At 40.5% G+C, this 27,991-nt stretch overlaps 1 protein-coding gene across 1 annotated transcript; it reads left to right on the top strand.

The window, feature by feature from the left end:
* rtca (RNA 3'-terminal phosphate cyclase) lies at positions 1 to 26,826 on the top strand. Its single transcript, XM_067990589.1, has 11 exons — positions 1 to 133; positions 6,267 to 6,367; positions 9,232 to 9,375; positions 12,765 to 12,888; positions 14,413 to 14,471; positions 17,110 to 17,251; positions 18,265 to 18,389; positions 21,383 to 21,441; positions 21,820 to 21,914; positions 23,777 to 23,881; positions 26,499 to 26,826. Exons 1-11 carry the CDS (start codon positions 89 to 91, stop codon positions 26,595 to 26,597), a joined length of 1,098 nt encoding a protein of 365 aa, XP_067846690.1. The 5' UTR covers positions 1 to 88; the 3' UTR covers positions 26,598 to 26,826.
* Positions 26,827 to 27,991: the final 1,165 nt, after the last annotated feature.

Raw genomic sequence — 27,991 nt, 5'->3', positions numbered from 1 at the left:
CTGTGTTAGAGGCGGAGTTTATGCGGATGATTGTGTTCGACGTTGGACTGGTTGTTTGAGCCGGGCTCTGCTTACGGTCATTGCGACAATGGCTGAATACAATTTGGAAATTGACGGAGGGATAATGGAGGGGGTGAGTGGTGTGTGGAGCCGGGCCCGAACCGAAGGGGGGGCCTTGCTCGGTCTGTCGGGCCCATGCGGCCATGGCCTTACTTTCGGGGCCTTGACGTGAATAGCAGCGGTTTGTGTAAATGATTCAGTGCAGACTGCAGCTGGGGGAGGAGCGCGAAATAAAGCGGCCGGTCTTTTCTAGTGAGGCTCCTCGGTCGGATTGCTCTAGAATAGAGTTCCCCGCCCCCATACACGGAGCGGCCTCTGCACCCGTGTGTCGGGTTGGTATCAACGTTGGTGGATTATAACAAAACCTTACAGGAATTTTATTAAATGAAGTTTAACAGTTAGCAATTGCTTGCGAGAAATAAGCCTGGTATTGGTCAGATTAGTCTGGCCAGGGATGTGTTCGAGGTTTTGGTTCTTGTCGACCGGGATGTGGAAATTATTGTCTGTGATTCGGGGAGCCCTGTCACTCTGCACCAGGGAGCCCAGACAAATTGCTGGTTATAGCTGCATGTTAACTTTCTGTGGTTTGTGTACCAGGGTAGCCAAATCCCTCTGAACACCAACATTTAATAGTTTCTCACCATTTAAAAAAAAATCTGTTTTTCTATTCTTCCTACCTCACATTTTCCCACATTATACTCCATCTGCCACCTACTTGCCCACTCACCTAACTTGTGTATATCCCTTTGCAGATTCTGTGTCCTTCTCACAGCTTACATTCCCACCTAGCTTTGTGTCGTTAGTAAACTTGGATACATTACACTCGGTCCCTTCATCTAAGTCATTAATATAGATTGTAAATAGCTGAGGCCTAAGCACCAATCCTTGCAGCACCCCACTAGTTACAGCCTGCAACCTGAAAATGATCTGTTTATTCCTGCTCTGTTTTCTGTCCATTAACCAATCCTCTATCCATGCTAATATATTACCCCCAACCCCATGAACCCTTACCTTGTGTAACAACCTTTCATGTGGCACCTTATTGAATGACTTTTGAAAATCGAAATATACAAATCCACTGGTTCCCCTTTATCTACCCTGCTAGTTACATCCTCAAAAAACTCTAATAGATTTGTTAAACATGATTTCCCTTTCATAAAACCATGTTGACTCTGCCTTACCTTATTATGATTTTCTAAGTGCCTAGCTACCATGTCCTTAATAATGGATTCCAGCATTTTCCCGACTACCGATGTCAGGCCAAGTGGCCTGTAGATCTCTGTTTTCTCTGTCCCTTCTTTCTTGAATAGCGGGGTTACATTTGCTACCTTCCAATCCACTGGGACCATTCCAGAATCTAGGGAATTTTGGAAGATCAAAACCCATGCATCCACTATCTCTGCAGCCACTTCTTTTAGAACCCTAGGGTGTAGGCCATCAGATCCAGGGAATTTGTCAGCTTTTAGTCCTATTAATTTCTCCAGTACTTTTTCTTTGCTAATATTAATTACTTTAAGTTCCTTACTCTCATTAGATCCTTGGTTCCCCACTATTTCTGCTATTTTTTGTGTCTTCTATTATGATGACAGATACAAAATATTTGTTTACTATCTCTGCCATTTCCTTATTCCCCATTATAATTTCTCCTGTCTCAGCCTCTGAGACCTACATTTACTTTTGCTACTCTCTTCCTTTTTACATACTTGTCGAAGCTCTTACAATGTTTTTATATTTCTTGCTAGTTTACTCTCATATTCTATTTTCTCCCTCTTGATTACTTTCGTGGTCATCCTTTGCTGCTTATTAATTGTATGATTTGTGTCAATTGGGGTTAATTGTATTCAGGTGGTGGGTATTAATTGGGGACTTTCCCTGGATCCTTTTTATAGGAGAGCTTAGCTAGGGTGTGCGGGGGGTGTGCAAGAGGAAACTCTGTGAATAAAGGCTTAGAAGCAACTAAAGGCCAGGCTCTGGTGTTCTTTCCTTCACCACATTGCTAGCCAGTCTTAACACTGGTTTCTAAAACTCTCCCAATCCTCAGGCTTACTACTCTTTGCGGCAACATTATAAATTTCTTCTTTTGATCTAATAATATCCTTAACTTCTTTAGTTAGCCATGGATGGTTCACTTTTCCCATGGAGTTTTATTTCTCAATGGAATATATATATCTAATTTCCCAATCTACCTTAGCCAACTCGGCCATCATACCTATGTAATTGGCTTTGTTTAAGTTTAAGATTCTAGATTCGCACTTAAGTATATCACTCTCAAACTCAGTGACATTCATCATACTATGATCACATTTCCCCAGAGGATCCCTTACTATGAGACTACTAATTAACCCTGTATCATTACATAAGACAAGATTTAAAATAGCATGTTCCCTGGTTGGTTCCATGATGTATTGTTCTAGGAAACTGTCTCAAATGCATTTCTTTTTTACTCTCCCCCCCCCCCCCTCCCCCCCCCACTGAATGGCCTCCTGTACCATGGTCAATTTGTCCATCCTCCCTGCAGTCTTTGTTCTCGTCCATACAGTTAGCAAGCGCCTCGTAGCTGTTGGATGAGGTCAAAGACTGAGGCTTCTCCATCACTGCATCCTGGGTCCTCATACCTGCCTGACTCGCAGTCACATCCTCCTGTCCCTGACCACTGACCAAATCTAATCCTCTACCTAACTGAAGGGGTGTAACTGCCTCCTGGATCAAAGTGTCCAGATAACTCTTCCCCCTCCCTGATGCATCGCAATGTCTGCAGCTTGGACTCCAGCTCAACAACTCTGAGCCGAAGTTCCTCGAGTTGCAGACACCTACTACAGATGTAGTTGCCTGGGATCATGCTGTTCTCCACCAACTCCCACATTCTGCAGTTACGACACATTATCTGCTCTGCCATCTCTATCTAATCTTGTTTTATATATTTAATTTGTTAAAGTTTTTATTCACTCGATTATTTTTGGTTTCATTAACTAATTAGTTTTATCTAGTTTTAAGTTATTGATTTAATAAAATAATAGTTATAATTTCCCAGCTCTTAGTTTAACTCACTGCCCTAACTTAGAAAGTAAACAAAAAATAATGCTCACCAATCAATCACCTACCTGCTGTCCTGTGACATCACTCCTTGATTATTTTTTCTCTCTTTCTCTCCGCTCTCCTTAATATCCCGGCCGCTTGGGGGGGTTCCCATGCTGTCTCTCCGCTCTCCTTTATATCCCGTCGCTTGTGGGGGTGGGGGGGGGGGTTTCCCATGCTGTCTCTCCACTCTCCTTAATATCCCGGCCGCTTGGGGGCGGTGATTCTGTTCAGTTTGCAATTTTATGACATTATCTGCTAGACTATCCTGTTTGAATTTCAGAGGCCTGGTGATTGTAATAAATCCTAAATCAGAAGATCAATATCTGTTATTACCCGCAGCTTGTGATGTATGCATATTTAAAATTTGTGTGGTCTGTGGTCCAAGCCACGGAGACAAAAAGCTTAGGTCTTCCTATCGTGGAGTATATATTTCTGCAGTAGGGTTGTCCAAGGACCTTCGACCACAAAGCAATGGCTGTGGATCAAGTGTTTTCCATCTTGCAAAGCAGAATACATCACTGTGCACTAGATGGGATGTTGTTCGAGAAGATGATAAAATTTAAGTGATAGAAAGCGTTCACACTGATTTGGTGAGTGGATGTTATTTTGGCCAAAATATGACCAAATAGATCAGTGTGAGTTATTGGTAGCAGAGCATAGTGCACAACACATGGGTATACTGTCAAGGTGCCTTAGGATGCCATCATTCACTCTGTGCCTATTAAGGACCTGTGTCACCTCTGGCAAGTGCAGGTTATCAACCTGCTGAAACACAGATAATCAGCACATTTTCATTGGCACAGAATACCTTGACACACTGGGTGGAAGTCAGTAGTTCCTAACAATTATCTGCCCACCGTGTTCATGAGTTTCTTGTGCAGGTGGTTTTCAGCTTTGGAGCCTTTTGAGGTTGTGCTTCATGACTGAGGTTGTGCTTCATGACCAAGGTCGTGACCTATACAAAAGCTTTATCTGCATGCTGTGTGCCTAAGTGTCTATTAGTTCCGGCTATGACCACAGCCTACTACTCGTAGAACAATGGTTTTACTGAACCCTTTAATCAAACTACGGTCACCCATTTGACAGATCATCAACTATCAGGCTAATAACAAGAGGACAATTATGTCCAACTTTACTGTTTTATGTACAGTACAGAACAAGCAAGTATCTGCCAAATACTTGGTGTTCGTGTTTTTATATATACATGACTGCTTGTTTGCCAGTTGGTCTGTTGGCAAATGATTCATCAGGTGAGGCAGACTAGGAAACTGATGCAGAACCCATCAAGCAGAGAACAAAAGTGTTTGTAGAGGTGAGAGATTTGTGATGATGCTCGTAATTTCCAAATAACCCAGGTTGAAGCAGAAAAAAACAATACATCAAGCGTCTCCAAATCTACATTTCAGGTATGAGGTTGAATGCTGCTTCATACCCTGTTATCCAGTCTAGTGAACACTCTGAAAATGATATAAGTAGATGCCTATCAGGCAAGAGTACTATAATAAAAATGTTCTCACTTAATATCTTGTGGAAGCTCATCAATTATTCACATGATTTTCTAAATTAAGTGTTTTTGTTGTAGTATGCAGCAAAACCTTTACTTTGGTTGTTTTGCATGGAATACCTACTCTTTTCCCTGCCCCACCCATCACCAGATCTGTCTGGACAACATCCAGTGGTCCCAGGCCTCTCCTTTGCTAAAAGCAGAGACCACTGCTCCTTAAACCCCTCTACCCCTTCCTCTCCATCCTCACCTCCAACAAGAAGTGCTAGGTACTCGTGGACTTTTTTGTCACTATGATTGAGACCATCGTTCAGCTGCTTCTGCTGCTTCCCACTGTCTCAGCTCTGAAACTGTGCCCTTCTCTATCTCTCCTAGTGCCCTTTCCAAGCTCATCTTATCCACGGGCCCCACCTCCTGCTTCTTTGACTACATCCACACTAAACTACTGATCATCCAGTTTCCCTTTCTGGTCTCCATGTTAGCTGACATTGTAAACGGTCCCCTCTCGAATCAGGTTTCTGATCCTGTAACGGCACTAAAGCATTGCTACCCAAAGTCATGAAGGGCATCCTCTGTGGCTGTGATCGTAGTGCATTATCCCCTCTACTTGTCCTCTATCTCTGCAGCTTTTGTCATGGTCAACCACAATATACTCCTCCAATGCCTCTACTCCGTTTTCCAGCTCAGTGGGACAGCCTCGCTTGGTTCCATTTTTACCTATCCGATCACAACCAAAGCAACTCCAGCAATGGCGTGTCTTCCTGGTCTCCGCACCTTTACCTCTGAAGTCCTCCAAGGATCTCTCCTTGGCCCCTCTCCTTCATCTACATGCTACCCCTTGATTGCATCATCCACAGACATGGGGTCAACTTCCATGTGTACACTGATGATACCCAGTTCTGCCTATCCACCACTTCTCGACTCTTCTGCTACCTCTGTGTTTTCAGACTGCTTGTCCGTCATCCAGTCTTGGATGAGCTGCAATTTACTCCAGTTAAATATTGGGAAGACCAAAAGCCACTGTCTTTAACCCCCTGCCACAAACTCTGTTCCTTTACCATTGATTCCATCCTCTTCTCTGGCCATTGTCTCAAGCTGAACCAGATTGTTAGCAACCTCAATGTCCCATTTAACCCCGAGTTGACCTTCTAACCCCAAAATCTCCATTACAGAGACCATCCACTTCCACCTCCATAACATCACCTGCCCCTACCTCAGCCCATTTGCTGCTGAAATTCTCACCCATGCCTTTGTTGCTGTACTCTCCTCCAGTCCTATTACCCCCCCCCCCCTCCCAGAACTCTGTTCCTTTGGCTCTGACACCTTGTGCAGTACCCCCCCCCACCCCCCCTTTGCCTCACCATTGGTAGCCATGCCTTCAGTTGCTTAAGCTTCATGCCCTGAAATTATCTAAGCCTCTCCTTAAGAATGTCCTTAAAACCCACTTCTGCGACCAATCACCCTTCCTAATATTTCCTTCTTTGGCGCGGTGCCCATTTGTTTCTGATTACACTTCTGTGAAGCGCCTTGCAACATTTTGCTATGTTGAAGGTGCTATATAAGTGCAAGTAGTTATTGTATTGTGTAAAAGTTCTAAGATTATGAAAGTGCCATTTTCTTCTAGGGAGGACAGATTTTACGTGTGTGCTCAGCACTAAGTTGTCTTCTAGGAGCCAAGATAAAAATCCACAATATACGAGCAGGGAGAAGCACACCTGGGCTGCGGTAAGTTACCACAAGTCTGCTATCAATTTATTGATGAACAAGCTTGTGTGTCTGATTTCTTCCCTTTCATCCGTTTGACCTAATACCACAGTGTGCGATGCTTATATCTTTACAACCATTGAGGAGCTCCACTGACTGAATGTCTGGTAATTATAAATCTGGGTTAAGGCTGTGTTGTGAGTAGACAGCAGGCATTGGGGAGCAGTGGAATGTACAGTTCATAGAAATTACAGCACAGAAGGAAGCCATTGAGTTTATTGTGCCAGTGCTGGTTCTTCAACTGGAGCTGTTTATGCAAATTTCATTTCCCTGTAACCTTTTATACTTTCTATTTTCAAATTCTTATACAGTTCCTTTTTAAATTATGTTATCTTTGCCATAATTACCACTTGCAGTAACCATGTTCTAATAACCTGTGTGGGGGGGGGGGGGAAAAAAACGTATTTTTCCATTTCATTCTTCCGTTGATAATCCTGAGTTTATGTCCCCTTGTTACCACTTCCATGAAGTGCATAGAATCTTTTAAGACTTGCCGCCTCAAAACCTATCGTAGTTTTGAAAACTTCCGTTTAGGTTCTGTCTTAACCTTTTCTGTTCCAGTGCAAAAAGACCCAGTTTTTTTCTAGCCTTCATTACTATAAGCTTTTGTTCCTAGTATAATTGCAGTGAATCTTTGCTGTACCCTTGTGTAACTGTAAGGGATGCAGTACTCCAAATGTGGTCTAATAAATGCCTTGTACAAATTCAATGTTGCCTCCATGCTTTTGTAATCATTGCCCCGTAAGTATTTTGCGTATATCCAGAATCTCATTTGCTTTTTTTGTTGGGCCTCTTCTACCTGCACTCCTACCTTAAAGATCAAATATATTTGTACCAGCTTGATTCTTTGTTCTTCCATTCTGTTGAGAATCTTACTGCTTACTTCCTTTCACTGTTCTTTTTACAAAAATATGTTATTTCACATTCTCTGCATTGAATTCCATCTGTTCCTAACTGTACCAATCTGATAACCTGTTCATGTCCTCTTGCATTCTTGCTCAGTTTGTCACGTCCCCTAACTTTGTATCATCAGCAAATTTCAATATAATTTCTCCTGTACTTGTGGTCAAAATCTTGTATATAAATGGAAAAGAAGAGGTCTCAGCATATATCTCTGTGGTACATTATTACTGACATCCTGCCAATCTGAAAAAATATCCATTAGCCCTGTCCTATAGCCATTTCTATCCATGCTATATACAGAATGCTAAGGAGGAGCCACAGCTGATTTGCCATGCAGGCAATGATTTTGGTTAATGTTGTAAGATACTGTTTGCTGCATAATCCAGGCTCCCCTGTGCTATTGGGAGAGATGCCAAATGCCAGACAAGTCATATGAAAGTGTGTGGACTCCTTTGGTTTTTGTCAGTAAGATTTCAGTAAAGTCTAATGGTGAACATGAAACTTTCACTTTAAATGTGAAAATGGCCAGCAATACAATTATAGATGCTGTCTTTCCAAACTTGGCTTGGGACTGGAGAGAGCATTTTGAAGTCTATAATATAAGGGTGAAGTGTTGGTGGTTACAGATCTATCACTGTTAATGTCTGGGGTGATTTGAGGTGATGAATTAAGAATATTGGACAAGAAGTATATTGGCACATAAAGGTAGTGATTTAAATGCATTTTACTGGTTTTCCTGCAGTGTTATATTGGTACCTATATTTGCTAAATAAACTTGGTGACAACAGTACTATTTATATATACTAGAAGAACTTTTAATTGATATTCTGAATGGCAGCTATCACCAGGTCTGAAAGTCCTTCAGTTCCACCTGTGATACTCTGACTATCACCACATAAGTTAAACAAAAACAGGAAAGCTTGTTTTGTGATCCCATCACTCTACAATCCAGATAGAAGCCCATTAAACAGTAACTGTTCATTCCTCTCCAGCATTTTGTTTTTATTCTAGATTTGCATTATTTACAGTTTCTATTTATTGCTACTGTTCATTCATCAGATTCCAGCTGTTTCTTTCTTGGATTCTATCCTTTCTGTGATGGTCCTAAGCTCAGTTTCATCATTGGCTTGTTCCTCCTCCCAATTTTTGCCACAGACCTGCAATATTGGGTAATTATACTTAAACCTGGGTGATCAGGCTTAAATTCTCATTTTTAAAAAAAAGTACTATCAGTCCCTACTTTAGCAACCAGGCCAAAGGCAAATCGTCACATCTATAAAATATTCTTACATTTACTTCTGTTTTTTTTAAAGTGAAGGCTTAAAAAAAGCCTTTTTAATAAGTACCCAAGTTAAATAATTTAGAAAGGTCATATCCAGCTGGAAAGTATTTATCACCAGTGAACTGAGGGTGTCTGTGAATTTGTCTGTTAAATGTTGATAATAGTTGGTTGTTATTCATGAAACCAAGTCTGTGGGGAGACTGAGTTGTGGTTTAAAGTCAGCCTAGTCCAATGAGATGAAGGTTTCATCCATCTGCTGGCTTTAAGTATCCTATCTAAGATGTGTTTGGATGGCTCGAAAGCAGTTCCCAATGGGTGTGGATGGACCCAAAGCAGAAAAGTGCCCTTATTTTGGCCATAATTTGCAGTCTCACTTAAGGCTACAGATGACTAGTGTCAGAAATAGAAGAATATTAAATTGGTGCAAAAAGAGGGATATTCTTCTGTGATTGTGTCCGAGGCACATTGTTGAGGCAGAATGGATGGAAGTTTATTCTGCACCCAACTGTGGTGTCCTTAATGCAGACCCTGGGTGCTAAGTACTAACATTCCTCATCTTAAAGAGCACAAAAATTCACATGCAAAAGCCATAACAGCCTAGTTTGTATAAATACTAAAAAAAAATTGTTTTGATCTTAAGGCCGCAGCATCTGTCAGGACTGGAAATGATTTGTGATTTATGTGATGGTCGTCTTGAAGGAGCAAAAGTAGGTTCCACAGAAATCTCCTTCTCTCCTGGTAAAATCAATGGAGGAAACCACGTTGCAGATACAAAAACAGCGGGGTAAGCATAAGTTCTGATGCTGGGTTAACTTTTATTTAAGGAAAACAAAAAGTAGGAGCCTAACTATATAGCAGGACTGGGATAATCAATTGATTTTCCTTGTCCTCATTAATACAAGCATAGGTCAGTACTGTTTTTACATTTGATGTGGAGCCTCACATCTTGGCCCTCAGAAGAATGCCAACAAACATTGACAATTTTGCAAAAAAAAAGTTTTTTTTGTTAAAACCCTAATTACCAGGGCTTTTGATAAATGTTGGCTGAAAAATATAATCTGAATGATGCAAGTCATTAATTCAGCCTGGTAACTGCTGCAGTTAAGGAAATAATTTACTGAGAGTCTATTGCAGTAAAGTATTAGAGTGTGAGCTCACTTGAGCAACTGAAGATGGTAGGAAAGCCTGTGTCAGCACCACGGAATCTGAGGGTCTTAGTAAGAGGAGGCGTTCAGATTTCACGGCTGCAGGCAGACTTGCAGTAACTCGCTATAGCTATTCTAGATGTGTGACTGAAGATACAGCCTGCTAACACTCAATTTTACCTTGAAGGGATCACAGCTGAGTCTAACTTTTGTCCTCACCCAAATTGCCCACACGTGCAGTTTCCACCAGGAATCTCTTGATCGTGATCAGGAGTGGAAACCTTGTCTGATGGTTCCTTTCCCCCAGCACAGGGACTCTGGAGCTAAGTGTAGCACCCCAACTGCTACCCAACTGGGAATTGAGCCACTGTCTTTACTTAGACTATTGCAGAAGGCTTGACTTTTTTTTCTGTCCCTGTGTAGACGGAGGTGAGTAGAGACGTCTGCCATAGCGGCATAGATATTGAGTAATCTTTATTATGGTATATTGTACTTTATAGGTAATTGACCAAGCAAAAATGTGAAAATATCTTTGCTTTGTAAACAATGACAACTTCACATCACAGGTCACTTTGTTTTCTCTCCCTTTGCTCTATGTTTTTGAGATTCTTCCCATCAATGTCCAGACTTAGCTTTAAACCCATCTCCTTCTTGGATGTAGAGTATTTACTGCAACAGCAACTTGTATTTATATAGTGCCTCTAGTGCAGAAAAACGTTCCAAGGCTCTTCACGGCTATGCAAGGAAAAAATGGGCAGTGAGCCAAAGATGATGATGTTAGGAGGGGTGACCAAATGCTTGGTCAAAGAGGTGGATTCTAAGGAGGTCTTTACAGGCGGAGAGTGAGGTGGAGAGACAGGGAGATTTAGGGAGGGAATTGTAGAGCCTTGGGCCTTGGTGGCTGAAGGCATGGACACCAATGGTGGAGGAAAGGGAGGGAAATGGTTGCACAAGAGGTCAGAGTTAGATGAACGGAGTCTTTGGGAACTGTTATTGGGCTGGAGGAACTTAGAGTTGGGGTGAGGCCATGAAAAGATTTAAATATGTGGATAAAAAAATTAAATTTGAGATACAGTCCCCACCACTTAAACCGTCCATGCTTATTGCGGGCTGCCGCCTATATCGGACAAATTGTGCTAACCATTTGCCATTTCCATTGAAATCAATTACAAAAGCGCCACTTAACACATTAAGCACGCTGGCTATTTCGGGCAATTCAAAGTGCGATTAAGTACTGTTAATTGTTCAAATACAGAGCTGAGTGCCTCAGTACTGCTGTGCCACTATTTGTATCTGTGTTTAATTGCCGTTCTGTCTGAGACTTTTGAGAAGGACACAGCGCCAGTGATCGGCAGTAGGTCTCTTTGGTGGTCAGTGTGGTGAACCTGTAGAAACTATAATATTGGATGTTAGGTAGTGCGCCGTGGTCAGCTTGTTTCAATCTAACAGCCAGCAGCTTAAGAGCTGTGTCCTTGAAACTTTTGGGCTGGCAAAGCAAGGAAGCTAGACCAGATTTAAGTACAATAAATAAATTACTCTTAAAGGTTTAGCAGAGTTTTTATTTGACACTTCGACACTTTGCACTTTTACCATCAATTGCTTATAGCGGGAAAATCGTGTTGACACCAATGCGCCCATTATAAGCGGTGGGGACTGTATTGGGGGACTGGGAGCCAATAGGTCAGTAAGGACACTGACAATGGGTGAGGAGGATGGGATACGGGCAGCAGAGTTTTTGACTAGTTGAAGTTTATGGAGGGTGGAAGATGGGAGGCTGGCCAGGAGAGCATTAGCTTAGTTGATTCTGGAGGTAACAAAGGCATGGATGAGGTTGTCAGCAGCAGATGGGCTGAGGTAGGGGCAGAGAGGCAGGTCATGTTGTGGAAGTGGAAGTAAGCAGTCCCTGTAATGGAGAGGATTATGGGGTCGGAAGCTGAACTTGGGGTCGAAAAGGACGCTGTAAAGTTGGGACGGCTCATCATCTAGGGAAAATGGTCTATTCCCTTCGCTGGTGATATGGAATAACCCCTCCTCCATAGCACTCCCTGTTGCTGCAAGCGCAAGGCCAAGGAGAGGCAACTTAGTCAGCACTGAGGAAAAATAGCAAATGGGATTGGAGCAGGTAGCAAGCTACAATCCATGTTGATGGTTCAGGGACACTGAAGCTGCTGGACATGGAGACACCAGGTGAGCTAGTTACAAAAGGAGAAAAATTGGCAGTTACTCATTAGCACAGTTCATGATTTTTTATATATATATGATGCAAAATGTCATGTCATGATACTTGACATAAATTATGAAATGTACTCACTTTTTAGGTTCCAAGTCTTTTATACTCTAATTCTTGCTAATTCCTGTGCAGTGTGCAAATGTGTTAAAAGATATTTTGTTAACTCAAGCTTACTTAATATTTTTAAAGTTCAAATTTTGGAGATTGCGTCCTAAAATTAATGTTAAAATATGTAATCAATGAAAAGTCAGTTGTGCTTGATCTTGAGTGATATTGTTGTCAGAGCGGGGCAACAAAAATCTTGCTTGTGGAATGTTCCATATGGCAACATTAGAAAATAAGTACAAGCATTGAAACAGCTTCTTGGATCTTTCTGAAATTTAGTGAGGGAGCTGTCAACTTGGTGCCCTTTATGCTAAATTGTTTAAAATTTAACTGAATATATTTTGCTATTTAGAATATTGTGTTGAAGCTGACATCAATTTGATGAAAGTTCCACAATTTCCCAAAGTGTCCCAGTTTGGGGGGGGTGGGGGGTGGGGGGGGTGGGTGTCATTTTATAGGCAGCACTATAAGAACCTGTCACTCATCACCAGACTGTATTCCTGAAAAGGTTGTTGTTAGGTGAGCCTTTTCATCACAAAAAAAGCTAACTTGTCTACCTACAGAGTTCCTGAGAAACTTGTGTGAGCTGTCTAAATGTGCTGATTTTTTTTCAGAATGATGTATGTCATGCACAGTGATTGCATTCTGATATGCCATTAAACTAGAAGGTCAGTTGAGTGTTTTGTTTTCTAGGAGCGTCTGTCTATTAATGCAGGTCTCTACTCCATGTGTACTCTTTGCTGCTTCTCCATCAGAACTGGTTTTACGAGGAGGGACCAACGCTGAGATGGCTCCACAAATCGACTATACCTTACAAGTAAGAGCTAGTATGGTGCGCGCTGATTTGTGAAGAAAATACTGCAGCTATGTATCATAGAATAATGTAGTCTAGTCTTATCTTGCTTTCCTAGAGACAGTATTTTTTAATCTTATTATGGTATTGGTTTACAAATGTACGATCTTGTTGGATTTTAATTCTTTTTGCATGTGTGTTTTTTAGAAAGCAAACAAAGAAAATTGGATGCAGAGATGATATATTTATATATATATTTTTTTATATAAATCTGTGTCCAATTTTCTTTGTTTGCTTTCTTTGAACCCTCTGTCTCTGTAACCATATTGCTTTGGCAAAGAGGACAGTTGACCAACTCACGGGGACCTTTCAAACTGCTCTTGAGCCTGACTTTTGTGGTAGTAACGATACCTATGATTTCCCTCTCTTAGCATATGTCTCCTGGCAGCATGATTGCGATCAGGGCCTTGTTTTACAGAGAAGTGGACCTGTATCCTGCCATTTTCGCAGAACCATTGTCCCGCACTAACAGTTCAGTTTCACTGTTCAGTACCATGGTCTTTTGATTGAACAGTCACTGCATAAGAAGTTGTTTTTTTAATTTAAAAAACCTCTTTTAATAAGTAATATTGGTTGATTTAAGCAGATTGACTGGAAGATCAATGAAAGCATTTAACGTTTTTAAAAATGCAGTGCCATGGTTTCTGCTGTATTAGTTCCATGCATCTATGTGCTACCAAGCTTAATGAGTCTTGTCTGGTATTTTTCGGGGTTGGGGTGTGTGCATGTGTTATATTTGGATGGGAAATTGTCCTGCACACAAAGCAGTTAAGTTAAATTAATCCTGTGATAAGATTATCTTAAAATTGTGTAGAGTATTTGGCTAAATAGGTCTTGTTGTACGGCATTCCTCTGTTACTTCACCCTAGTGTGAGCCAAGATAGTAAGTGTTGGCAGGCTATCTGGTTTTGGAGAGCATCACAACTGAGCATGATCCTAAAACAACTGACATCTGCACAGAAGCACTTTCCAGCAAGGATGCTTGAATGAAATTTAGCATGGGAAGCCTAGCTTTTTTTCTTCTTTCACTCTCTCTAACTCAGAGAAGTATGGATTGGATTCATGTTCTGTCCCCACATAGTCAATCTTGAATCTTGACTGTGTTGTGGGGGTGGAGGCTGCACACTTGCCCTCCTCATTCTTGAAACAGGCATGGAGGGAGTTATTCTGAATCGTTAAATGTATTCCCCAACAATCAGCTCAAATGCAGCTGTGGCAGAGGCAGGGAGCAAGTTGCTTGCATGATCCTCCCAGTTTGAATGTTGCCAGAGAAGCAGGACCTAAAATGATTGCAGCATACGTTCTGACTGTGCAAACATTCGAATCTTAGCTGCCAGCTTTTAACCCTGAAGACACTAGTTAGGCTTGTGTAGCAATCTCTTTTGTTCAGTAAGTATGGGTTAATGGTAGCTGCAATAAAAATAAATAGATATGTCAGTTAAATTTTGACTTAGAAATTTTGAATTAATCAAACTTTCTGTATTTCAGGTATTTAAACCAATTATTGAAAAGTTTGGATTTCAGTTCAACTGTGAATTAAAAATGAGGTGGGTATAAAGGACAGGAATTTGAAAGTTTTATATAGGTGGGTGATTTGTACTGGAACAAGCAAATGTGCTGATACACAATCATTTGAATGACTGTCTTCACCATTGAGGGAAAAGAGCTAAGTTAGTACCAGCTGATGTTGATTTTTTACCCAAGTCCTACTACTGAGCATGGAAATGATTCTTGTATTTTGAAATCGCAGTCAGCTATAAAATTCCTTGCTCGATAGGAACATTGTGTGAATAATTCTCAATATATTACCTTGTGAAAAACAGCCCAATGTTTTATTTCTCATGCGTAGCATTTAACATAAAATTGGCCTACAATTTGGCACTAAGTTGATTCTCGCTGAGTATGATGTGGGACATGGAAGTGTCAGACTAGTGCAATAAAAGGTGGTTCTGAGATTGGGGATAGAGCACATTATTGGAACGGAGCTGAGGGATCTGTATAACTGGTCTGTGTTGTATCTGATCTGAGTAAAAAATGCTCCATTATCCACATTGATCTCCTTCACCTTGATTTGTAAAAATAATTCTTTCTAAAAACACAACTGTGAAGTGCTTCATTCCAAGTGCAGCATTAAAAGTTACCATGACTTTATTTTTTTTAATATTTGGAAAATGCATTTATGCTATGGATCTCCAAATAGTAAATCCTGAATCTTGGCTGTTTTTGGGGGACACAGACCAGGTTTTTGCCCTTTCCATCTTCTAAATGGACCTGGAGGGAGTTGTAGTGTATTCTGTAAAAGTTAGCTCAAGTATAGCTATGTTATTCTCTGATTCTATGATATGGTGGTATTTTAGTCTCTGTGAGATAGGTACTTGTAAACAGTGTCAGGAGGCCAGTCAAATATATTGGATTAAACAACTTTCTTTTTATTGTAGGAAGCTTACAAATGGGTGGCCTAAGAATGTTTGTTTATTTTATTACCTTATCCATTTACTATTGACTAAAAATTCAAAATTCTGAACTCTCTCGCTCCATACCAGTAAGCTTCTTTATAGGATGTGACCCCCCCCCACCCCGGTCTCTACTTGGGTTAAAATCAAAGAGATGCAGGTGAAAATTCTGCCTCCGTTTTACTGCTTATTCCTGTTTTACTGTTTATCCCTTTCTTCCTCTCTGCCTAGGCAGTTTATTGTAAGTCTAGTGCCATCCAAACCCTTGTAAGCTTTTGTCTGTTTCATTGCTAGATTGACCAAAAGAAAGTATTAGTGAGCAGTATTAATGCAATGTAAAGCAGCTTATTTTCTTATTTTTCTTAGTAAGGAGGAGGGGTTTGAAGTTAAATAAAGTAAATGAGTTTTGATTATAACGGTTATTTTGTATGTTCATTTGCCTGTGTGTAAAAAAAAATAACGAGGCCAGATACAAATAGTGTCTCAAGCATTTTCAGTCCACCTACTGAAAGATCGGGAGAAACTATTATGAGGGCACATGAAAGTCACAAGGGAGTCATATTGTTGCAGCCCTGGGTTATAGTATCGTATGATTAGCTATTGGGCAGTATGGGCACACTGCTGAATATAAGATGTAGAGTCCATTTACAAGAGTGAGCCGGAGAGAAATCTAAGGCAGACCTGAAATTTGTAATTCTGTACTTAAACTGATGTATATTACCCTTTTGAATTTTACCAGACCTATTAACATTGTGGAATACAACTTTACCAAATTGGCTTTGTATTTGGCACTTGTAAATGGAACAACTTATAAATAACTAAGGACTACCAAATGAGAGAACCATTAGCTTTTCCTGTGACAATAAGGACAATGTAAAGGAAGGAAGGACTTGTATTTATATGGCGCCTTTCATGACCTCATGATGTCCCAAAGTGCTTTACAGCCAATTGAGTATTTTTGAAGTGTAGTCACTGATGTAATGTAGGAAACATGGCAGCCAGCCAATGTGTGCACAGCAAGGTTCCACAAACAGCAATGTGATAATGACCAAATAATTTTTTTTAGTGAAGTTGGTTGAGGGATAAATATTGGCCAGGACACTGGGAAGAACTCCCCAGCTTGTCTACGAATAGTGCAATGGGATCTTTCACATCCACCTGAGGGGGCAGACGGGACCTCGGTTTAACGTCTCATCTGAAAGACACACCTCTGACTGTGCTGTACTCCCTCAGTGCTGCGCTGGAGTGTAACAAGTGTGAATTTGTTTTGTAAACAAAAAAAGCAGAAATAAATTCTTGTCTTCTATCCAATATTGATTAGAAACTCTTTTGATCTGTTAATGTCCATTACAATACATGGAGTGGGCACATCAATTTTCTGTCTTCTGAAGGCACTGACTCCTGCTGGGCTATGGCTGCACAACACTAGGTACCTTCTCATACCTTACTCAAGTGACCATTCTTCATGTATAAACCAAAATGGTGAACATTCAACAGTATGATATGGTATTCAACAGTAAAAGGGCATCACAACCAAGCTGTGACTTATCCAAATGTATGCATTTTCTGGCAGGGTAGTGATCTGGAGCTGGGACACTTGATTTACCCACTTAGTAATTCTGTTTCACCTTGTACTTTCATGACACTATGATGTAAATTCATTAAGGCAGTTGAAATTGTTGAAGGTGATGACTGCTGTGTTTGAGCCACTGGACTCTTTTGTGTTTTACAGAGGTTACTATCCAAAGGGTGGTGGTGAGGTGAGAGTAAAAATGTCTCCAGTAAAACAGCTTACTCCAATAAACATGACAGAAAGAGGAACAATTACAAAGATTCATGGGAGAGCCTTTGTTGCTGGAGTTCTGCCGTATAAAGTAAGAAAATTCTTATTACCATGTTTGGATGTCATAAGTGTAGCTTTACTATTTTTCCTATTTACAAACCTTGTTTTAGTTGTTCATTAAGGTGCTCAAGATTCCATTTGACAAAATAAAATTTTTTGGTGGCTTCTGTTTTAATGAGAGCAATGTATCAAATGGTTACGGGAAGGGTAGAAAAAGTATATGTGGAATGTAAGCCTGGTGTGTACAAGCACTGGGCCAATGTGAAGTGTGTTGGTCAGTTTGTGCTATTGATTACAGTAAGTGATGGTTGCATCTGCTGCACCTGTGGCACTAATACACTGACCATTTAGAAATGGTTCCAGGCAAGAAATTATTCTCAAGAACAAAGGAAAATTTATAATATAGCTCTAAACTGGGATTGCACATCGCTTGCAGTAATTTTTGAAGGGCATTTTAAAAAAATTTGTTGTGGGGATGTGGGTGATGCTGAGAAGGTGGTGGTGGTGGTGGTGGTGGGCTCCCTTTTTGTAGCAATTGTTTATACAATGGAGTGGCTTGGTAGGCCACTTTGGAGATATAAGAGTCAACCACGTAATGTAGACTATAGTCACTTGTCCGCCAGACCAGGTAGGGGTGGCATGTTTTTTGACAATCCGGCAGCTTTTTTGGACATTTTTCTTCTAGCCCACAAATTACCAGATTTATTAAATTCAGTTTCACAATTTATAATGGTAGGATTTAAACTCCTAACCTCTGGGCTGCCACAATTACTACCAAATGCTAAACTCATTACGTACATTAGCAGTAAAAACAAGTGATTTTGGCACAATATGACAGCTTACTGATCTCAAATTACTACCCTTATTGCGAGTAACACAATTTGCTACTGAGTACTGCAAATTTGCACAAAGAGTTCTGGAGGTGGCAAAAATGTTATTTTTTGAGCAATGAGAATTCATTTGCTGCAACAATCCAGTTACCTTAAAAACAGTGAATCATGCTGAGATTGGAGATGAACTGATACTGTTTTTCTCTATTATTAGCTTGCAAGTGAGATGGCATCTGCAGCTGTTCGCTGCGTCAGAAAAGAAATGCGTGACATTTACGTAAATATCCAGTCTGTGCAGGAGCCCAAGGACAAGGCTTATGGGAACGGAAATGGAATTATGTAAGAAGCAATAATTTATCATTGTATATGAATGAGAAGCTCTTTTATTCCAATTTAACTAAGATTTTTAGAGCTACCAGATTCTAGTACATCATGAACCTCTTACTGCAGTTTTTAGTGTTTGAATTTTTTCTGGGGGTCAAGTGGGTTCAGGAAATGAACAACCACAGTAGATTTAACACTAGTGGAAGTCTCAGAAGCCACACTTGCCTTTAAGTGCAAGTTCTTACTTGTGTCTGATGAACTGGATGCAGCTTCATTGGAATTGTGTTTACTGCAGACCCAGTGGAATTGTGTTCACTGCAGACCCTCCTTTCTCAGTGGTAGAATTAGTTAAGAGGGCTTCCCACTCGTCCTGTGTAACTGTCAACCTTGCCCCATAACCTGACTACCAACTCACAGCTTTTGGCCTTCAGTTACTGATATGTTTTGATTTTTGAGTGTTATGACAGCTTGATTATAGAAGAACCTTATAAGTACCTGATCAGATCCACAAGGTCAAATAGTGAATTATAGTGAAACCTGTAAATTACGACACCATAGGCACAGGCAACAGCTGTTTTTTTTTAAACAGGTGTCCTTATTTTCAAAATGGTCATTGTATGTATTATAAAAAATGTTCCCAACAGTCTTGAAGAACCAGCTGAGATTACGATCAGCACCCAATCAGCTGCAACAATGCTAAGAATCCCCCTCACACACACCGGGTGTGTTCACCTCTGTTCACGTTAGTGTTGCAGTCTAAATTCCCTGTTTCATTTCAGACCGTTCTCACTTGGAGCAGAGTGTAACTTCAGTAATGAACTGCATAAGTTCTACTTACCAGCATTAGGACATCACAGGACAAAAAGAGGGGGAAAGTGTGATGACAGGTTGTGCTGGTATATTGAAGCTTTCAAAGGCAAGTCTTAGAACGGATTGAGAACATTTAGGAGGGAAAACACAACAGGTTACATCATGCGTAGGAGTGAAACTGCAGTTTTCTGGGCGAGCAGTGAGTCTGCAGGAAAACTGATAGCTGGGACTCGCAGGCCTGTCCATCACTCTATAGAGAGGCAGAGAGACCCAGGACAGCCATCCACCTTCACTCCCCAAAACCAAAGCTCCTCAAAGAAACGGATCCACCATCAGAAGCCGAGGGAAAGGGGGAGAGGAGCTGGCAGCAACTGCTGAAAGAGTGTATGGAGGCAGCGCTGGGGCAGGAAAGGACGGCTCTTCTTGTTGGCACGTGCTTTCCTTGATTGGGGTGGCTAGTGAGGTCAGTGTATGCAGGTCAGCGTGAGGCGGCAGCAGGTTTTATTGAATGGGGAGTTCTTTACCCAGCATCCATAGCGGCAGAGAAACCACTCTATCTCAGGGATAGAGCAGTGAAACCATTCAATCCCAGAGAGAGTGCGGTTTCTCTGCCACTATGGATTACACACTGGGTAAAGAGCTCCCCATTCCACAAAAGCCGTTTCTTTCACAAAACCCGCTGCTGCCTTGCGCTGACCTGCATACACTGACCTCACAAAAATGACGGGCCCAAGAGAATTTGATTTGCCAGCTGCAAGGGGAAACGCCTGTGATCCCGACTCAGTGAAAGTTCCAGATACAGCAGCTTTGCAACAGGCTGTGTCCCATGTTTTAAGTTGTACAGGGGGTTGGAGCATTGAAGGCTGTCCGTAGTTTCAGAGTGCCTCTTGTATATTTTACCATGCAAGTTATTTGGTGTCTTAATAAATGTCTTTTTTTACAGGTGTCTGTTTTTTGGGATTGTCCGTTATACAGGTTTTACTGTGTTTGCTTTTTGTGGTTCTAATACAATATTAAGGTGACAATAAATATTTTACAATTGGTGCCCCTAATCATGTTATTAATAACATGAAACAAATTTTAAAAATCACTTCGTATTCAAGGAGTAAGCTTAATACGAACTTGCGCTGTTTACACAACTGTAGCACGTAGATTGTGGCACCAGAATCCTGGTATAACAGAGCAGTGATACTCTGCCTTCAATTCAAGTTCAGTTTCAAGCAGTGCTTCAATATTTATACTGTTCAACCATTAGTAGCAAGCAGTGAAAATGATGTGTGGTGTTTGAAGTGAAGTGGTTGCATTTCTTTGACAAGTGGGCTGCACACCAGCCTTTCCTTTTGTTTAGTCCAAATTCAGAGTGCTTCATGAAGAACAACTGTTAATTAAGATTAACTTTGCGAAATAAGCATTAATTTTAAGAGGCCTCTGCCTTCCAGATGTGCATTCTCAGTTACTTCAGTAGTAAATTCTGTTACCAGCTTGACTCTTATCCTTGATATCTTGTGTTTTTTGAAGTAGGGGGGCACTGTCAAATTCAATAAAACCTGTGCTGTTGAAGTGGTTTCTGTGTGCTTGTCACAAGTGCTTCTACTTAAAAAAAAAACTGATGTTAAAGAGATTATACAATGCAAATCATTCTAAAATGAATATTTGAGAATTTTACCTATCAAGGATTAGTTGTTTTATAACAGCAGCGGGCCTGCTGACTTGGTGCTCCATTGATGTGGTAGGATATGAGTTTGCTGCTGCAATTGTTTCCACAGTTCCTGATTTCAGTTACGTTACCAGCATCAAAGCGAAGCACTCTTTCTACTTGCAGGTAGAGTGATACTCCAGGACCAGGGGTCTGACCCCTCTGCTACCTTTTCCCACCTCTTCCCAGGCTGCACTTGTGCAGCTCCTTAATGGCAAAATCAGAATCGGCGGAGGGCTGATTAATTGTGCTCCTGCCTTCTGAGCTAAGAGATGTGGTACAGAGAATTACTTGGAGGAGATAAAAAATATATTAAAATCGAGCTAAGAGGCTTCGGGTCTCTGGCAAAGTGCTTCCATGATTACTTGCAAGAAAGCTTGCTCTTCGTTAAGGTTAGGAGGCAATTCTGATCAGTTCACAGTGATCAATTAAGTGTAATTTGTAGAAACTGCTTTTTTAAAATAGTTCTCATTTCTAGTCTTAGTTTCTTTCCCCTTTCCAGTGTTTGTGCTGAAACATCTACAGGATGTATCTTCGCAGGATCTGCCCTTGGTAAAAGAGGTAAGATTATTTATAGTGTTAAATGTAAAATTAGCAGGGAATAAATAGCAAATGGTTGTACCAAGCTGCTCTTAATCTACAACAATAACTTGCATTTATATAGCACCTTTAACATAGTAAAACGTCCCAAGGCACTTCACAGGAGCATCATCAGACAAAATTTGACACCAAGCTTCTCCCTGGCAGTTTCAGCAATGGAGGCTATGGTGAGGCAATAATGGTAGTAATGTAACAGAACTAAGGGTGGAGCCATTAAGAGATAGTTAGTGCTTGTTGGACTTGTGAAAGACATGAAAAAACAGTGCTTTTGAAGAATTGAAAAAACAAGATCCACAGATTAAGTAAAAATACTGAGACTAGACCATTTCTGAAATACAGGAGTTGCTGCAGACAAAGTTGGAATCGAAGCTGCAGAGATGCTGATGATGAATCTTCGACATGGTGGTTGCGTGGACCAGTACTTGCAGGACCAGGTAGAGGCTATTAGATTATTTCAATATGTTTAAAACCTAAATATGTTTTTGGTAAGGATTCATTACCCTAAATTTTTTTAAAAAAATTATTTACTCCCTCCCTTTGCTCTGGTCTCACTGCCTCCACTGGCACTACTGTGCAGCGTGACTGAGATAAGTAAATTTCAGGAGGGGGTGAACTTAAGCCACTCCACTGCTTATTGCTGCATATTGATAGTCCAATGCGCAGCACCCCCCCTAATAATGCCTCATAAGTTCTGCTGCAATAGTCTCATGCAGAACTTCTGAAGTGGGCGCCCAGTGGAATTTCATATAGTCACATGTAATTCCTCTCCATTTCACCAGAACAAAACAAAAAACATCTGTTTTGGATGATGTATCATCCAATACTAATTAATTTTTATTAGTATTGATGTGCAAGTAACTTTTGTAAATTAAAACAATAAAATCTAAAAGTATGGAGGAACCACATTTTGGTTGGGCATGAAGGAGTGCTGCCATACAGTGACTTTTAGGCTAAAATCAACCTTTGTTTTGAAGAAAGTGACTGTAGCGAAGTGTTTACTCCTATACATTGTGTTATTAACTAATTTTCTTCTTATTGTTGGTCCTGCTTTTGAAAGTATTTTTTTGTCTTCTATGAAACCACTGGGCTTCAACTGGGTAGATCTCAGTGGAGCACATCCTTCCATTAGTGGGAGCACAAAAGGCAGCACCTGTGGTACAGCTGACAGCATAGTGCTTCTCACTATCACAGCTGTCTGCAGATTTTTTCCAAATGAGAGAGGGGAATAGAAACTTTGCTAAAGTCTATTTTTAGCCCCTAACACCATGTGGCAAATATAATCCATATGAACATTACCTCAAGCAGGAAAATCTATTTTTAACTGATATCTGAAAGCAAAAAAAATGTCATCTTGCATTGAGAAAACACATTTATAAATAAAAGCTCTGGATAACAAAAGTGATTGTCCATGTAGTGCCTGCCTAGGGCTGGAACTTTATATGGTGATTGCTTGAGTCAAACTTGTCTCTTGCATATACTATCTGAAACTGTTAAAAGGCAATAAAACTTTCCTTGTATATTGAACTGGCTTCATTGTACTGCTTTATCTATATTATGTACATACATGATAGGGGAAAAGAGGAGGGAGGTCTTTGTGCCCATCTTGACTCAATGGTAATTTTTGTCACTTGTAATTGCAAGTGTTCTTTAACATTGACTATATTTTATCAAAAAAATAACTGCATAGTTCTTTTGTATTTTTTTTATTCGTTCACGGGATGTGGGCGTCGCTGGCAAGGCCGGCATTTATTGCCCATCCCTAATTGCCCTCGAGAAGGTGGTGGTGAGCCGCCTTCTTGAACCGCTGCAGTCCGTGTGGTGACGGTTCTCCCACAGTGCTGTTAGGAAGGGAGTTCCAGGATTTTGACCCAGCGACAATGAAGGAACGGCGATATATTTCCAAGTCGGGATGGTGTGTGACTTGGAGGGGAACGTGCAGGTGGTGTTGTTCCCATGCGCCTGCTGCCCTTGTCCTTCTAGGTGGTAGAGGTCGCGGGTTTGGAAGGTGCTGTCGAAGAAGCCTTGGCGAGTTGCTGCAGTGCATCCTGTGGATGGTGCACACTGCAGCCACAGTGCACCGGTGGTGAAGGGAGTGAATGTTTAGGGTGGTGGATGGGGTGCCAATCAAGCGGGCTGCTTTATCTTGGATGGTGTCGAGCTTCTTGAGTGTTCCACAAGGTACATTACTTCTGTGTCTAGCCCCAGGTGAAAGACATAGGGAATTGTCTGAGTGATTGTTGATGTGTTAGTCTCATATAGTCATAAAACTTTTCAATTACATTTCTCTTCTGCTCAGGTCATCATATTCATGGCCCTGGCTAATGGTGTCTCCAAAGTAAGAAGTGGACCCTTGACCCTTCACACCCAGACTGCTATTCATTTTGCAGAAATGCTAACCAAGGTCAGTATTCTTGTCATCTAATAAAATATTGCATAATGCTATTAAAATCAATTTTCTTTGTATGGTGAATGTTTGTGCTTAAGATGAGATGTCATTGCTGGGGAATGGAACATTTTGTCACTTCGGGACACATTGTCAATATCAAGCAGTCCCAGGTCAAACTGTACAGGATTAGATGCAGAGTAAAACAGTTTTTAGACTAACCCTAAATCACTTCCAGGCCAAATACACCACAGTTAGAGTAAAGTTTGTTGTACTCTAACTCGACAATATGCAACAGCCCAGCCCCTAAGAACAACACCAGTGTGGCATTTCTATTGGATGGCTTATAAACCATCCTTGTCACTTTGCATAGTGTCAATTTGTCAGTTTTATGTTGTATGCCTAGATTAAGCAATAACTGAGACTGCCAAAACTCATTCTTACTGGGGAATCTTGTAGCCAGGGGTGAGATGAGACTTTATCCCATTAATGTAGGCAGGATTTGAGTCTGTCCGAATGGGGGAAAGACGGTGTTGTAACTCATTACATCATCCATTCCTGCCATTTAACTGCATCTCTTTTTTAAAAAAAAATCTTATGTCAGCAGCACTTGCCATTTTTGTTGCACTTTGCCTCTTTTATTTCTATTATGAATTCCTCTGTCCACATTTATAATGGAAAATGCCTATGGAAACTCATGGTGCAATCGCATTTCTGTAGAGCAGCTTTCAGGACTTTCTTGCAGCTCTTCTGCCATCTTGCTTTTTTCCAATTTATTTGATCTCTGAGCTATATCTATTTTAAACATAGTTTCTACTTTTAAATTCAAGATGTTTTAGGTTTCCTTTATCTGCAAATTTGCTTATCAGGCCACCCGCTCATTGCCTGTTTTGACCCTCTTTCCCCCTCCGCTGTTTCATCAACTACCATGGGCTTGGGCCTGCTTTGCTTCTCTCTCTTTATCTTTCTCCCCTCCCCCCCCCCCCCCCCCCCCCCACCCCAATGCTCCTGAACGTCACAGGTCACTATTTCCAAGGCCTATTAGGGATTTTAGTGCTTTCTTGGACCTGGTGATGCCACCACCTCCCTACCCTGATTTTCGGTCTCTGTTTCCTGCTTTCGTGGCCCATTCTGGATATGTCTCTGTCTCTGAAATTATTTATAAAGATATAAATACGAGTGGGACTATTTAAATGTTGTTCCGATATCTCAATATAAACCAGTGCAATCCATTTTATACTTGGTATAAAGCAGCTTATCCTCTAATTGCCATGAGCAATACCACAGGAGGTCAATGTTGTATTAAAACTGAGTCGTCTGTAAACACAGATGTTGTGCATTTTTATGGATGCAAAATCTTATAATGCTGTTTTGATTCTGAGCCAGAAATTATTTTCAAAATGTTCTGACCAAACAAAATCTGAATGACCCGAGGCTTTATTTAAAAATGAGGGCTTTGTGGCCAAATAGGGATATAGCTGAACTTATCCAGCAGAATAATTTTGCATTACACGTATAACATTTGTCTTTCAAAAAGAATATTGTTTGACTTACCATGAGTGATGCCATGGGAAAATTGCTATTAAAAATCAAAAAGCCTTGTTTTTTGTGGGTGTCTCCCTTGCACATGTCGACATCATACTCTAGACATCAAGCACCAGATATATCCGTTTGTTGCAGAACAAAGCAATGTTTTAAGAGGGGGGGAAAAAAGCCAGTCAATGACTTGGAGCCTATAATAAGCTATCATTTTCCAATTTGCAATAAACTTTAACTTCAGATTGTGTTTACTTAATAGCAACGGCCTTAAAGGGACATAGGTCCACCTAAGAAGCAGAATAATATATTGTGCATTGCATGCTCCTGTATAATAATCTTGTTGTAAAATAGCATGCGATAACACATCAAAATAATACATCTGGTGCACGCAGATGTCACACTACAGGCATCACATTTTATACAGATGCAAAATAATCATAAAATGCTGGGTGTTTGAACTGCAGCATAAAACTGGCAAGCACTTCCAATGTGCAAAGCTTCTTGACCAAATAAAAAGTAAACTCTGACCTGAGCAACGTTATTTAGATTTGGACCTTCTTGCACCTCAATTAGCAGAGTAATGCGTCTTGCATTACATGGTAAAGTACTTCATTCCTTACCAAATAACATATCTGATTGCATGTGAGCAAAGACAGATCCACTGTGCACGTGTATGTGAAAAACAGTGAATGGTGTACTTTGAACATGTTTGTGCAACCCTTCCAGGACAGGCTAATGCAGTAGTTGCTGACTGACCTTGGTAGTCAGAAAGCAGTGGTTACGGAATGGAGTTGTAACTTGACTTTTGTAAAAGCAAGTTTTACTGTAATCCTTGTACACTTTTCTGGAATATCTTAATTTAGCTCTTTTTATTGAATAAAATAAACCTGGACCAAAATGATACCTTGAGTCTTGTTTCAAAACATTATGAAACTACATTCTGCATTAAATTTCACAGGGCCTGAATGCAACGGTATAATAGAATCAAAGCCCCATGTCATATTACATGTAAGGTAATGAAACAATGGGTTTCACTTAACAAAGGTTTGGTTACATGTTGCTCATTTTGTATGTTTTCAATTTTTTTTTCTTTCAGGCTAAGTTTACAGTGACTAAAATAGACAATCAAGAGTCTGGATTAGAAAATTATATCATAGAATGTGAAGGGATTGGAATGACAAACCCCAGCTTCTGAGACCTGAAACTTTAACTGTACATATCACTCAAAGCTATGGAAACAAATTGCATGTGTGGATTTCTCAGTACTTTAGTTTGGAAATTCTTAATCATACTAACGGATTCCTATGTGACCAAAAAACTCAATGCATTAACACTTGAGTGCTTGTTGTGGATATGCTGACATGGAAGTGGAGAGATGTTAACTGGCAGTAGCCAAACTTTAATAAAAGATGTTGAAACCTAAAGAGACTACAGAGAAATTTTGGGAAGGGAGTTGGACACAATAAACTCTTTCTGGAACATTTATTCTATAGCTCCTAGAGATTGAAGAATTTTCAGTGGATTCTGGGTCTAGTTCCACTGCTGATTCAGCAACAAAAATGTTATGATGCAAAAGAACAGACTTTAAAAGAGAAATATTCTGCCTGACTATTGTTCAGATTCCCAACAATTGCAGTCTATTTATGCTATGCATGGCTTGACAGCAAATCCAAATGCAGTATAATAAAAGACAAATATGTTTAAATAACATGATATTATGTATAATTTCCTTTTACAATGAATTGTAACATTAAATCTACATTTACATAGGAACAAAGAAACAGGAGTAGGCCGTTAAGTCCCTCGAGCCTATTCCACCATTTAATTAGATCATGGCTGATCTGTAACTCAACTCTATTGACCCAGCATTCACAACCTTTGAGGAAACTGTTTGTGTGGGGAAAAAAATGCTTTCTAATTTCACTTCTAACTGGTCTAGCTCCAATTTTAAGATTATGCCCTCAAGTTATGGATTTCTCCCACCAGGGGAAATAGTTTCTCAGTTTCGAACCTATCCACTCCCATCATTTTAAACACTTTTAGTGAGATCTGAATGAACTCTACTGTTGTGCCTCTGTCCACATGTATTACTGCCTGTAACTGACCCTGATAATTGCATCAGAACCTCCTTTTTATTTGCAGGCGACTTAGCCTTGGACTATTGCAAAAATTAGTTTACTAATTTGTAGCTCCATTGTCCATAACTTTATCTTTTAAACTAGGTGATATGCTATGGGCAGAGCTGTAGCATGGGCTCTATAAGTAGAGATGATGCAACCTGAATGCGTACTGCAACCTGAAAGTTGAAAGAGCACAGATCTTCCTCTGGTCCGACTAATTCCTCTCCTACTCCAATTGCATCAAAAGTGCATGTGACAATTGAGTGAATTTGGATAGTAACAGGTATGACTGAATTCAGACTAGTTTGAGGCTCGTTTTTATTTAAAAGACACTTCTGAATTTGCCTTCAAAAACAGTCATCACTTCACACTTCTCTGCATTAAATTTAATCTGCCATGTTTATCGCCTCAATTCACCAGTCTGTTTATGTCCTCCTGAAGTCTTCTACTATCCTCCTCATTGTTTACT

This window comes from Heptranchias perlo, chromosome 9 (assembly GCF_035084215.1).
Source record: "Heptranchias perlo isolate sHepPer1 chromosome 9, sHepPer1.hap1, whole genome shotgun sequence".
NCBI classification, from domain to species: domain Eukaryota; kingdom Metazoa; phylum Chordata; class Chondrichthyes; order Hexanchiformes; family Hexanchidae; genus Heptranchias; species Heptranchias perlo.
This window is presented reverse-complemented; position numbering and strand designations above follow the sequence as displayed.

Bases quoted from the DNA above. Each gene is read 5' to 3' on its own strand.
- rtca (XM_067990589.1), top strand. From the start codon at position 89: ATGGCTGAATACAATTTGGAAATTGACGGAGGGATAATGGAGGGG. The intron at 12,889-14,412 runs GTAAGAGCTAGT...TCTGTATTTCAG, and splicing joins AAATCGACTATACCTTACAA to GTATTTAAACCAATTATTGA. The intron at 17,252-18,264 runs GTAAGAAAATTC...CTCTATTATTAG, and splicing joins CTGGAGTTCTGCCGTATAAA to CTTGCAAGTGAGATGGCATC.